Genomic DNA, 12,598 nt, shown 5'->3' with positions numbered 1-12,598 from the left:
CCCTTCCAGCTTTATTCTGATCGATTTGGCTTCACCAGCCCTGGTTCAAACCTGCTGTTAATCCACCTTCCTGACTTTGGAAATCTTTCCTGGTGTGTTTGACCCTCCGCTCGGCCTCTTGGGGAAGAGCTCGTGCTGGAAAGCAGGATCATAGTTCAGCCCTGGTCCCCGTTGGTGGCCGGAAGCCCTTGTCAGCCCTTGTCTCTTTAAAAAAGAAAAAAAAAAGGCCCAGCTAGCAAGCAAGCAAGCTACTCTCAAGAACCAGGAAGTGCTTTGATCCCAGGGAGGAGGGAGGCAAGACGGGGGTGGGTGGGAGGTGGAGAGGCAAGGGGGCGTGAAGAGGGAGGGGTCTCCATGCTTTACTGCTGCAGCAGACCTGCAGCACTCCATCAAAGTGGCGAAGGGAACCCTCCTGGGTTCGCCTCCCCGTCGCTCTCCAGCCTGGCAGGCTGCAGCAGCATCACGCACCGGTCGCAGCTGGTTTGGCTCCAGGAGGTGGGTCGGAGTGGAGGCACGGGGCCTGGCCGGGTGACGAGGATCTGGTTCCCATTAGGGACCCTGGGGGGGGCGGAATCGGTACCCGGGGTTGGGTTGCTGGGTGGCCCCTTGACAGGACGGATGAGAGAGAGAGAGAGAGAGAGGCAAGGATTGCCGCTTGGAAATTCATGAGCTTCCTGGGGGGCAGTGAAGTCTTCCCTTCCCGCATTGCTCCTGCGGCTCCTCGCCCTGGAGGACACTGAGTCCGCAGCCGGTCCTTTTAACACTTTCCTTTCCCTCCCCCTTTTTTCCTTCTCTTCACCGGCCCCGCGAAGTTCCCCTGCCCGGCGCTGGGATGGCTGTGCCAGAAACGGAAGGGAGCTGCGGCATCCCCTTATGGTAAGCAGGACGGCTGGTGTTGCAGACCATGGACTCACTGAGATTTGCAGAGGTGTGAAAATGTCGAGCGGCAACCGGTCCCTGGTGGTGGACTTTATATCCTACAAGCTGGCGCAGAGGGGCCACAGCTGGCGCGAGATCGAGGGCGACGGCGAGAACCGGACGGAGCTGTCCGGCGAGATGGGCGGCGGCGTCCTGAACGGCGGGAGCCCCTCTTGGCACCCCAGTCCCAGCCCGGTGGTCAACGGGGCGGCGGGCCATCCGACTCTCCTGGAAGCCCTGGACAACGGCCCCCAGTCGGATGTGAGGCAGACGCTGCGGGAAGCCGGGGACGAGTTCGAACTGCGCTACCGGCGGGCTTTTAGCGACCTGACTTCCCAGCTCCACATCACGCCCGGCACGGCTTACCAGAGCTTCGAGCAGGTGGTGAATGAACTTTTCCGGGACGGGGTGAACTGGGGGCGGATTGTGGCCTTTTTCTCCTTCGGAGGGGCTCTGTGCGTGGAGAGCGTCGACAAGGAAATGCAAGGCTTGGTGGAGCGGATCGCCACCTGGATGGCGACATACCTGACCGAACACCTGGACCCCTGGATCCAAGATAACGGAGGCTGGGTAAGCTTCACCAATAGTGTGATTGGCGGGGTGGGGGGAGGTAAGGGGGCGCCCCCCCTTCCGTTTCCCTGTAAAATCATCTGTGCTGTACAGGTAGTCCTCAACTTACAACCAACCGTTCATTTAGCGACCTTTCAAAATTACAACCCAAAAAAGTGACCGATGACCGTTTTTCATCCTCCCTTCCCACGGCCATGTGATCAAAATTCAAATGGCAATTGGCTCACATTGATGACGGTTGCGGCGTCCCGGGGGTTGCATAAGTCCCCTTTTGCGATGAGCCAAGTCCACGGGGAATCCGGATTCACTGAACAACCATGCATCTTAACCAACGCAGTGGCTCGCTTAGCGACCGTGGCAAGGAAATGTATAAAAGGGGGAGGGGGGGAGAACCTCACTTAAGCCGATGTTTCGCTGAGCAACAGGAAATCTGGGGCTCCGTTGCGGTCGTAACTCGAGGACTACCTGTATTTCTGGCGGCCTGTGATCCCGGTGAGGGTGGGCTGGTTGCGGGGGGGGGGGTTTGTCGCGGTGCGCAGAGGCGGCTTTTCATGTGGCAACGGAAAGGAGGGGATTTACCTGTCGGCGTGGCTTTTTTCTGGGAATTCCTGCCTTTCCCCCCCTCCCAAAATATAAAGGCAGAGGAGTCTGCCATTTGGGATGAAATCCTCAGGGTACGCAGGAACAGCCTGTGGGGTTGAGTGGGACCCCTTGAACAGCTTTTCCTTCAGTGACGAACCTCCCGCTGAATTTCCTGCCTTCCCTGCAGAGGTGGCTCAGTTCTAGAATTAAAATGTGGGAGGGGCTGTCTCGCCCTCGGGCAGGCTGTCGGACCGCCCCCCCAAGTCTCGTCCCACTGGAGCGGGATCAAAGGCCCGTGTCCGCCCTGCCTTGTTTGACCTGGCAACCGCTGTGGCGGCAGGAAAGAGGGGAACTGACCCCAGATGTCCCGTGAAAGTTACAGCCGAGCTGAGAGTCAAACTTATTGGCTTTGGAGCCAATAAGAGGAGAATTTTTGTAGCTCGGAGGTTGAACCGGATGCTCTCTTGAGCTCGGTTGCTTTCTTGCAGACATTTCATGACCCAACTAGGGAACATCATCAGTGCTAGAAAGGAGTGGGGTGTGCAGAGAGGAGGAGGAGGACAAGGAGGACTGTGGGGTCTTTGTTGCTCTCTGAGCTTGGTTGTCTTCTTGCAGACCTTTCATGACCCAACTAGGGAACATCATCAGTTCTAGAAGGGAGTGGGGTGTGTGGAGGAGGAGGAGGACTGTGTGATCCTTGGTGCTCTCTGAGCTTGGTTGGTTTCTTGCAGATGTCTCATGACCCAACTAGGGAACATCATCAGTGCTAGAAGGGAGTGGGGTGAAGAAGAGGACGAGGAAGACAGGGAAGAGGAGGAGGAGGAGAACCGGGAGGAGGAAGAGTAGGAGGACTGTGGGGTCTTTGTCGATCTCTGAGTTTGGTTGCTTTCTTGCAGACCTTTCATGACCCAACTAGGTAACATCATCAGTGCTGGAAGGGAGCGGGGTGAAGAAGAGGAGGAGGAAGAGAGGGAAGAGAAGGAGGAAAGGGGGGAGGAGGAGAGGTAGGGAAGAGGAGGAGGACTGTGGGGTCTTCTTGCAGACCTTTCATGACCCAACTAGGGAACATCATCAGTTCTAGAAGGGAGTGGGGTGTGTGGAGGAGGAGGACTGTGTGATCCTTGGTGCTCTCTGAGCTTGGTTGGTTTCTTGCAGACCTTTCATGACCCAACTAGGTAACATCATCAGGTGCCCTGTCTGGTAAACCAACTTCTTGATGGAAACCTGATGGAACTTCAGGGCCGTGAAGTTTGCGTGTTGGATTGGAGGGACATGTTGTCGGGGGGCTTGAGGTTTCTCCCCCAGAGGGGGGGGGAAATGCAATTTCCCCTTCCTTAGAGGCAGCTCCACCTTGCATGGCCGCTCCAGCGAGTAAGTCTGGTTAGTCCGCTTTGCAGATACCTCCGAGGAGGTCCAGGGGCTGAATCACACATCCTGGGGTGCCTTGTGTAACTAGCTACGTGTTGGCTAGTTATCCCAGGTCACCCTTTCTCAATCTCCGTCCCTTGAAAGCAGGGTGGGTGGACTTTAACTCCCAGCATTCCCCCCCAACCGGCATAGTTGTAAATCGAGGACTGTCCCGCAATGCAGGATGCTGATAGGGGATTCCTTGGGGGAGGGGAGAGGAAGATAGCAAGGCTGGGCCAAGAGAAGGAGGTGAGAGGTAGGGAGGGCTCCTGGGGAGGGGGAGGGGGGAGAGGGAGGGCATCAGGAATGCCTGGTATGCGGCTGTCCCAGGAACACAGCCTGGGGTGTGTCTAGCCAAAGAAATGGGACTGGATCACCTGGTGGGGAGGGGGTGCAGGCCCCCTTCGGGCCCCCTTTTTCTTTTCTTTTATTTCTTTTTCTTCCTTCTTCCCTTTTTCTCTTTCTTTCGTTTTCTTTCTTTCTTTCTTTCTTTCTTTCTTTCTTTCTTTCTTTCTCTTCCTTTCGTTCTCTCTCTCTCTTTCCTCCGGTTCTTCACCTGCCACCCCACCCGCCCCCAGTTCGCCCTAACCTCCAAGCCTCCGAGATTAATCCTAGAGCCAGTGGAGATTTCCGCGGTCGCTCTCGGGTGACGATGGGGCCCCGTCTCCTGGAGACCAAGGCGATAATGTAATCTGATTTTGTCAACGAACTCCCTGGGGGGATTTAGATTAAATTGCGGATGGAAAGTCACCGGCCCTTGCTTGTCAAGAGGGAGTGGGGAGAGAGAGAGAAAAAAATAACACACACAAACAGAATACTGAATAGCAGAGATGGAAGGGACCTTGGAGGTCTTCTAGTCCAGCCCCCTCCTCGGGCACGAGACCCTGTACCGTTTCAGACAAATGGTGGTCCAATCTCTTCTTAAAAACCTCCAGTGATGGGAGCACCAGCGACTTCTGGGGGCAAAGATTTCTGACTGTCAGGAAATTCCTCCTTAGTTCTAGGTTGCTTCTCTCCTTGATTAGTTTCCACCCATTGCTTCTTGTCTGGCCTTCAGGTGCTTTGGAGAATAGCTTGACTCCCTCTTCTCTGTGGCAGCCCCCCAAATATTGGAACACTGCTATCATGTCAACCTCCCCCCCAGTCCTTCTCTTCATTAGACTAGACATAGCAATAGTTCTTAGACTTATATGCCACTTCCCAGTGCTTTCCAGCCCTCTCCAAGCCCTAACCTCCAAGCCTCCGAGATTAATCCTAGACGCAGTGGAGATTTTACAGAGTCAGCCTCTTGCCCCCAACAATCTGGGTCCTCATTTTACCCACCTCGGAAGGCTGAGTCGACCTTGAGCCAGTCGGTCAGGATTGAACTGCTGGCAGTGGGCAGAGTTAGCCTGCAATACTGCATTCTAACCACAGGGAGGAAGGGAAGGAAGGAAGGAAGGAAGGAAGGAAGGAAGGAAGGAAGGAAGGAAGGAAGGAAGGAAGGGCACTTAGATTTATATACTGCTTCCCAGTGCTTTACAGCCCTCTAAGCGGTTTACAGCCTCTTGCCCCCAACAATCTGGGTCCTCTTTTTATCGACCTTGTAAGGCTGAGTCAACCTTGAGTTGGTCAGGATCAAACTCCTGGCAGTGAGGTAGTGAATTAGCCTGCAATGCTGCATTTTAACCACTGTGCCACCACAGCTAGGGAGAGAGGGAAGGAAGAAGGGAGAGAAGGAAGGAAGGAAGGAGAAGGGAAGGGAAGGAGGAAAAGAAGAAAGAAGGGAAAGAAGGAAGGAAAGAAAAAAGGAAGGAAGAAGGGAGAGAAAGAAGGAAGGAAAGGAAGGAAGGAAGGAAGGAAGGAAGAGAAGGCCAGGGAATCCTGGGAGTTGAAGTGCAGCCCTCTTAATCCTGAGGTTGAGAAGACTGGCTCTGGGGCTGCATCCTGCAAGCCTCCCATCTTGGAAATTTTGCTCGTTATTCTGTATCTCCAAAGCCTGGAGTTCGAGAAGGAAAACAGGGCAGCAGCCGCCTTTCTGAGGAATTGCACAGCCCGATGATATCCAAAGCCTGACGTCAGGAAACTTGGCTTCATTTCACAACTCCTGTGCAATTTTAGATTTTTATTTTTTTTTACTCAACTCTTTTTTAAAAAAAATAACAATCACAACACTTAACAAGTAAACACTGAACTTGAAAAGGACATGAGGGTTAAGAAGCCCTCATAAAACAGGGAGGGGGGTCTCCCACCCCGACAGAGATACAGGCACAGCCCAAGCCACACACTCTTCAGAGGCCAATAGCAAGAGGCCTCCCTGATTTTTATTTTGCTCCGAAAAAAGGGAAAATGTTGTTATCGCCCGTGTTGTTGAATGCGTAACGAATGGTTTAGAAGAAAATGTTCAAACGTTTAATGCAGTTTAGACAATAAATTGTCTGCTTTGAGTACAGCCAGCACAGAACCCACATTTGTACTTTTATGGAGTCACAAGTTGAGGCATCTATTTTTAGTAAAAAAAAAAATTAGTTAGGAAGGTCTTAAGGAGAACTCAGTTTCCTGGCATTTCTTTTTCATTTCCTTTCTTTTTCTTTTTTCGGTCTTCTTTCTTTTTCTGTCTAATCTCCCTTTTCTTTCTCTTTTTTTCTTTCTTTCTCTTTCCCTTTTCTTTCTCTCTTTTTCTCTTTTTTCTTTCTTTTTCTTTTTCTTTTTCTCTTTCGCTTTTCTTTCTTTTTCTCTTTTTTCTTTCTTTCTCTTTCCCTTTTCTTTCTCTCTTTCTTTCTCTCTTTTTCTTTCTTTTTCTTTCCCTTTTCTTTCTCTCTTTCTTTTTCTCTTTTTTCTTTCTTTCTCTTTCAGTCTTTCTTTTTTTCTTTTTCTTTTTCTTTCTTTCTCTCTTTCTCTTTCTTTCACAGCTTTATTATTTTTATAAGTAACACAAGACAGCAAACATAGCTAATATTCCTTCCACCTCCTGATTTTCCTAAACAGCAACTCTGTAAGGTGGGTTGAGCTGAGAATGATCAGCTCAAAGTCACTCAGTCAGCTTTTATGCCTAAAATTTATTTTATTAGATTGGGACTTAAAATTAAAATGGGACTAGAACTCACATCTCCTGGTAATTGGCCCAAAGCCACCCAGCTGATTTTCGTGCCTAAGGTGTAACTAGAATTCACATCTCCTGGTGATTGGCCCAAAGCCACTAGCCAGCTTTCATGCAGTGGGACTAGAACTCGCATCTCCTGGTGATTGGCCCAAAGTCACCCAGCTCGTCTTCACGCCTAAGGCAGGACTAGAACTCATTGTCTCCTGGTTTCTTAGCCTTAACTACCGGACCATACTGACTCTTGACAGTGGGGTTCAAAGTATCTCACCACCTTCCAAGATTTTGGGTGTCACACCTGAGCCTGCAGCCTCATTGCTCTGTAGAAGTCACCCCTCCAAGGTCTAACCAGGCAAACCCCTGCTTAGCTTCAGCGCCCGTATCAGGTCAGTGAAACCAGCATCCCCGCCTTTTAGATCCCGAAGTACATCGATCTACATGGAGATCAGCTATTAGCAGTAACCTTGCTGACCATAATAAAAAACAAGACATATTTTAAAAATGAAACAAAAGCAGGCTTCAGGGTTTCTTTCTGCTCTGGTTAATCTTTTTTTTTTTTAAACCGATTAATCTTTCACTCCCAGGTACGCAGGGCGGTGCTCTATAAATTGTGTTTGCATGGACACACCTAGTTATTTGGAAAATCCGCCTCTCTCACCTGCCTGCGGGCTCAACCTGGTGATTTAGTGAGGCCCAGCTGGGACCTTCTACTAAAATAAGCCTCATCATGGTGGGGAGGTTTCTTTCCACCAGCCTGGCAATTCTCTGGAGCTTCTTTCCACCTGAACTACACCTGACTAATCAAAAGGTGCTAAAAATGTTCCTTTTTTTTTTCTTTCCTCCTCCTCCTCCCGTCAGCCTTTGTGAAACCAGTTTTAAGTATTCATTCTTCGTGCGGAGAATGCGCTCAGCTTTGCAAGGTTTAGCCGCAGACAATCAGCTGGCTGACAACCCAGAACTAAATTAATTTCTCCCGTCATTCTCTCTCTATCCCTGGTTCTAAAAAAAAACAAAACACACCAAAAAGACGTTGCAGGGAATTCAATTCGGAATAGAGCTGGAAGGGACTTTGGAAGACTTCTAGCCCAACCCCCTGCTCAAACAGGAGACCCTATGCCGGTGATGGCTAACCTTTTCCGGACCAAGTGTGTGCGCGCCCGAACCCCCAAAATTCAATGCACGTGGCCCTCAACACACCCCCACCCTCTGCACGTGATCCACACCCAATGCATGTGTGGCAGAGACCCGAAAACCAGCTGGCCGGTGGGAGGCGTGCGCGCCATAGGTTCACCATCACCATGAATCGCCATGTGCGAGAAGGCAGCCATATACATTTTTTAAAAATAAATAAAAATAAAAATAAATTTCAGGCAGGTGGCTGTCCGGTCTCTTCTTAAAAACCTCCAGTGATGAAGCGCCTACAACTTCTGGAGGCGAGCAGTTCCCCTGGTCAATTATTCTCACTATTAGAAAGTTTCTCCTGAGTTCTAGTTTGTTCCTCTCCTTGTTGAGTTTCCATCCATTGCTTCTTGTCCTGCCCTCAAGTGCTTTGGAGAATAATTTGACCCCCTCTTCTTTGGGGCAGCCCCTCAAATATTGAAATGCTGATATCATGTCCCCCTTAGTCCTCCTTTTCTCTAGACTAGCCAAATCCAATTCTTGCAGCCATTCTTCCTCTGTTTTAGCCTCCAGGCCTCTCATCCTCTTAGTTGCTCTTCTCTGCACTTTTTCCAAAGTCTCAACATCTTTTTTGTTGTTGTTGCAATGTGGTGACCAAAACTGGATGCAATATTCCAGGCGTGGCCTTACTAAGGCTTTACAAACACTTCAGGTGATTTTTTGATTCTGTGCCTCTGTTTATGCAACAGAGGTTTTCCAATCGCAAAGGTTCGAAATGGGAAGAAAGGTTGAGGAATGGCGCGGATTCTGCCAAGCGACAGTCAAGAGGCCGGCGTGCCTTTAAGTCCTGCTTGGGTTGCGGCCCATTGTTTTCTTCGACCAGGAAGGGGTGGGTTCGGGTTTTGGCTGCGGACCTTCCCTGAGGATTTCTGGAGATGGATTCCTGCTCTCAGATCTTCCCAAGAGTGTTGCCAGCCGCATCTCCTTAAGAAGCAACAGCACAATCGAAACGGGTCTGTTTCCAATTTCGTATTTTGCAGTTACACCAAACTCTGGCCCCCTTTACGACCTCTTGACTTCGACTCCCAGAATTCCTCTGCTAGCCATGCTGAGTCAGGAATTCTGGGAGTTGAAGTCCACAGGTCTTGGAAGGGGCCAGAGTTGCCCACTCGTGAGCTGCCTCCTTCGCTGGGTGCCTGAATGGCAACGGCAGTGACAGAACTCAGGTCCGAATGCCTCTTTTTGCAAATAATTCAAGGCAGGAAACGCACCCAACACACCTGCCTCCTCCTATTTTCTGCACAACAGTCCTGTGAGATGGGTGGGGCTGAGAGTGACTGATTGGCTGGTCCGCCAGCCAGTCGTTCATGGCTAAGGCGGGACTAGAATTCACTGTCTACTGCTGATTGGCCCAAATTTACCCAGCCAGCTTTTGTGCCTAAGGCAGAACTAGAACTCACCGTCTCTTAGCGATTGGCCCAAAGTCACCCAGCCGGCTTTCATGCATAAAGCAGGACTCGAACTCCCCATCTCCTGGTGATTGGCCCAAAGTCACCCAGCCGGCTTTTGTGACTAAAGGAAGAACTAGAACTCGCCATCTCCTGGTGATTGGCCCAAAGTCACCCAGCTGGCTTCCATGGATGAAGCAGGACTTGAATTCTCTGCCTTTTGCTTTCTAGTCTGGTGCCTTAACTCCCTAGACCAGCAGTCTTCAAACTTGGCAGCTTTAAGACTTGTGGACTTTAACTCCCAGAATTCTCCAGCCAGCATTGCTGGCTGGAGAATTCTGGGAGTTGAAGTCCACAAGTCTTAAAAGCTGCCAAGTTTGGGGACCGCTGCCCTAGACCTTGCTGTCCTCTTGGGCCGATGGCCTGGAGAAGCTCTGGGATGGAGGGGAGTGGGCTGTTTCCCAAGCCCACCCTCCAGCTCCCCCTGCCCTGGGCCTGTCGAGCTTGGCATCATCCCTCCCTCGATACCCAGGGAAGAACCTCCCCGGCCTGGCCCTCTGGAACAAGGCCTCTGTGGGCAGGGCGGAGTTGCCAAGAAAGAGAGCGACCCGGAGGCATACATGTTCCAGCAGGCCTGTCCCTGGCAGGGAGCAGCATTGCATGCATTTCCCCCGAGCCACCCAGCCTTTGATGATCAGGGAGGACCTTGGCGAAGATTGCCCAGGGTGTGTTTGTGTGTGTGTGAGTGTGTGCAGGGAGGACACGTTGGCTTGGAAGAGGTGCTCCTTTCAGTCCTCTCTTCAAAGCGGTGGAGAAGCCAGAGGGGTGGGGAGGGGAGGGGAGGGGTGGAGAGCTGGGGTGGGGGTATCAAAGGATAGTTTGAGGTGGTAGGCCTGCCCAGGCCCTGTTTGGAAGGCATCGGCTGTCCCCTCCTTCTCCTCCTCCTCCTCCTTCCTTTCTTCTCTTCTCCTTCACCATCACCACCTCCTCCTCCACCACCACCTTCCATTCCATTCCCTTCTCCTCCTTGCTCTTGTTCCCTTCTCTTTTTCCTTCTTCTTCCATTCCATCTTACCCCATCCCAATATTCTCTTCTCTTTCTTCTCGTCTTCTATTACTTTCCTCCCCCTCTTATTCCTATTCCTATTCCATTCCATTCTTCTCTTCTTCTCCCATTCTCCTTTCCGTCTTCCTCTGCTTCTCCTTTTCCTTCTTCCCTTGTCCTTCTCTCCTTCTGCTATTCTCTTTCTCCTCCTCCTCTTCCTCTTCCTTCCTTCTTCTCTTTTCCTTCACCACCACCACCTCATTCAATTCCATTCCATTCTCCTCCTTGCTCTTGTTCCTTCTCTTTTCCTTCTTCCTTCTCCTTCCTTCTTCCATTCCATCTTACCCTCCCCCTTATTCTCTTCTTCTTCTGCTTTCCTCCTCTTCCTCCTCTTCTTCCTATCCATATCCATGTCCCATTCCATTCTTCTCTTCTTCTCCCATTCTCATTGTCTTCCTCTGCTTCTCCTTTTCCTTCTTCCCTTGTCCTTCTTCACTCCTTCTGCTGTTCTCTTCCTCCTCTCCTTCTCTTTCTCCTCCTCCTTCCATTCCATTCCATCCCCTTCTTCTCTTCCCGTTCTTCTGTTCTCCTTCTTCTCTTCCCGTTCTTCTGTTCTCCTTCTCTTCCTCCTCCTCCTCCTATTCGCATTCCATTCCATTTTCCTTCTCTTCTTCTCCTATACTCCTCCTCCTCTTCTTCTGCTTCTCCTTGTCCTTCTCCTCTTCCTCTTGGAAACATCTCACGGACAGGTAGCTGGGATCCCCCCTGTATATACAAACCTGAGTTTGGAGCTATGGCTTATAGATTCAAATCTATAAGGCTGCCTCATCTGTGTTTGGGGTGTGTGTGAACTGCCACAGCAGCAAGAGGGCCCATATAACCGTGAAAGGCAGCGATGTGTTCCAGGCAACCATAGAGATGGCGGAGTTTGCCAGTGTTCAATACTAAACACCCACCGATGTGTTGAATCGGCGCTTGGATTAAAACTCGGCAGCCCTTTTGGAAAGCTGGGTCAGAATGTCTTTTTGGGCAACGAGGCCCAGCCTCGTCGTCTCATGGGGCTGGAATGCGAGAAGGAATGAAAGGCGTGTCTGTGAACTCCGGTTGCGCAAAGCGTGTGACGAGACGCATCGGAACACCTCAGCCTTCCCGGGAAGCCCTGACCCGCCCGCTCTGCCTTTTGAGGAATAGCCCCCCCACCCCCCCCACCCCCCCGTGGATCAAAGCTGGCGTCCGAACCAAGGCTTGAATGCCCAGCACGTTAACCCGAGAAGGATCCGTATGGCAGCTTGTGTTTGTCGGGCGTGGGCGTTGCCCGCCTGGCATGTGATCCGGGCAACTGAGGGCATCTTGGCACAAAAGGTGATTTGTCTGACAAGGGCCCGCTTCCAAGCGCACCTCTTGACGCTGCGGCACACCCACATTTGCAAGGCAAAAGAGCTCGGGTTTTTTTCCATTGCCCTATAAAACCCGGAGACGGATCGTTCCCAACAGCAGCACGGAACATAAACATCATAGGGTTGGAAGGGACCTTAGGAGGTCTTCTAGTCCAACCCCATGCTAAGCAGGAGACCCCATAGCATTCCAGACAAATGGCTTTCTAATCTTTTCTTAAAATGATGGCGGCACCCACAACTTCTGGTGGCAAGTGGTTCCGCTGCTTAAATGTTCTCAGTGCCAAGAAATTTCTCCTTAGTTCTAGGTTGCTTCTCTCCTTGGTTAGTTTCCGCCCATTGCTTCTTGTCCTGCCCTCGGGTGCTTTGGAGCAGTGGTCTCCAACCTTGGTCCCTTTAAGACTTGTGGACTTCAACTCCCAGAGTCCCTCAGCCAGCAAAGCTGAGCTGGCTGAGGAACTCTGGGAGTTGAAGTCCACCAAGTCTTAAAGGGACCAAGGTTGGAGACCACTGCTTTGGAGAATAGCTTGACTCCGTCTTCTTTGGGGCAGCCCTTTAGATTTTAGAAGACTGCTATCATGTCACCCCTAGCCCTTCTTTTCATCGAACCAGACACAATCCAGTTCCAGCAACCGTTCAGTCCCCTAATCCTTAATCATCTTCGTTGCTGTTCTCTGCACTCTTTCTAGAGTCTCAAGCACCCTGGTTCTAATTTCTCCGCACTAAATTCTTAGCCCGACCCCCCCTGCAGGCTAAAATATACGCTGAACGTTTGCAGGAATTGGGTATGTCTAGACTAGTAAAAAAAGAAAGGACAAGGGGGGGACATGATAGCGATGTCCCAATATTTGAGGGGCTGCCACAAAGAAGAGGGGGGTCAACAAGCTATTCTCCAAAGCCCCAGAAAACAGGATGAGAAGTAATGGGTGGAAACTAATCAAGGAGAGAAGCAATCTAGAATTAAGGAGAATTTTTCTACCAGGGAGAATAATTAATCAGTGCCTCCAGAAGTTGTTAAGTGCTCCATCATTGGAGG

General features: G+C 50.9%; 1 protein-coding gene across 4 annotated transcripts in view; it reads left to right on the top strand.

The window, feature by feature from the left end:
* BCL2L1 (BCL2 like 1) overlaps positions 1-12,598 on the top strand; it is a 66,073-nt gene that overhangs the window by 7,788 nt on the left and 45,687 nt on the right. For 3 of the 4 annotated variants that reach the window (XM_058176384.1, XM_058176382.1, XM_058176385.1), the window contains exon 2: positions 813-1,488. In XM_058176384.1, the coding sequence (XP_058032367.1) occupies positions 874-1,488 (615 nt within the window). In that variant the 5' untranslated portion in view covers positions 813-873. Of the gene's footprint in view, positions 1-353; positions 496-812; positions 1,489-12,598 lie in introns of those variants that run through there. The other variant, XM_058176383.1, reaches the window with a different exon arrangement.

This window comes from Ahaetulla prasina, chromosome 3 (genome assembly GCF_028640845.1).
Source record: "Ahaetulla prasina isolate Xishuangbanna chromosome 3, ASM2864084v1, whole genome shotgun sequence".
Taxonomy (NCBI): domain Eukaryota; kingdom Metazoa; phylum Chordata; class Lepidosauria; order Squamata; family Colubridae; genus Ahaetulla; species Ahaetulla prasina.
The sequence above is the reverse complement of the archived record's forward strand: the minus strand, read 5'-3'. Positions and strand labels throughout refer to the sequence as shown.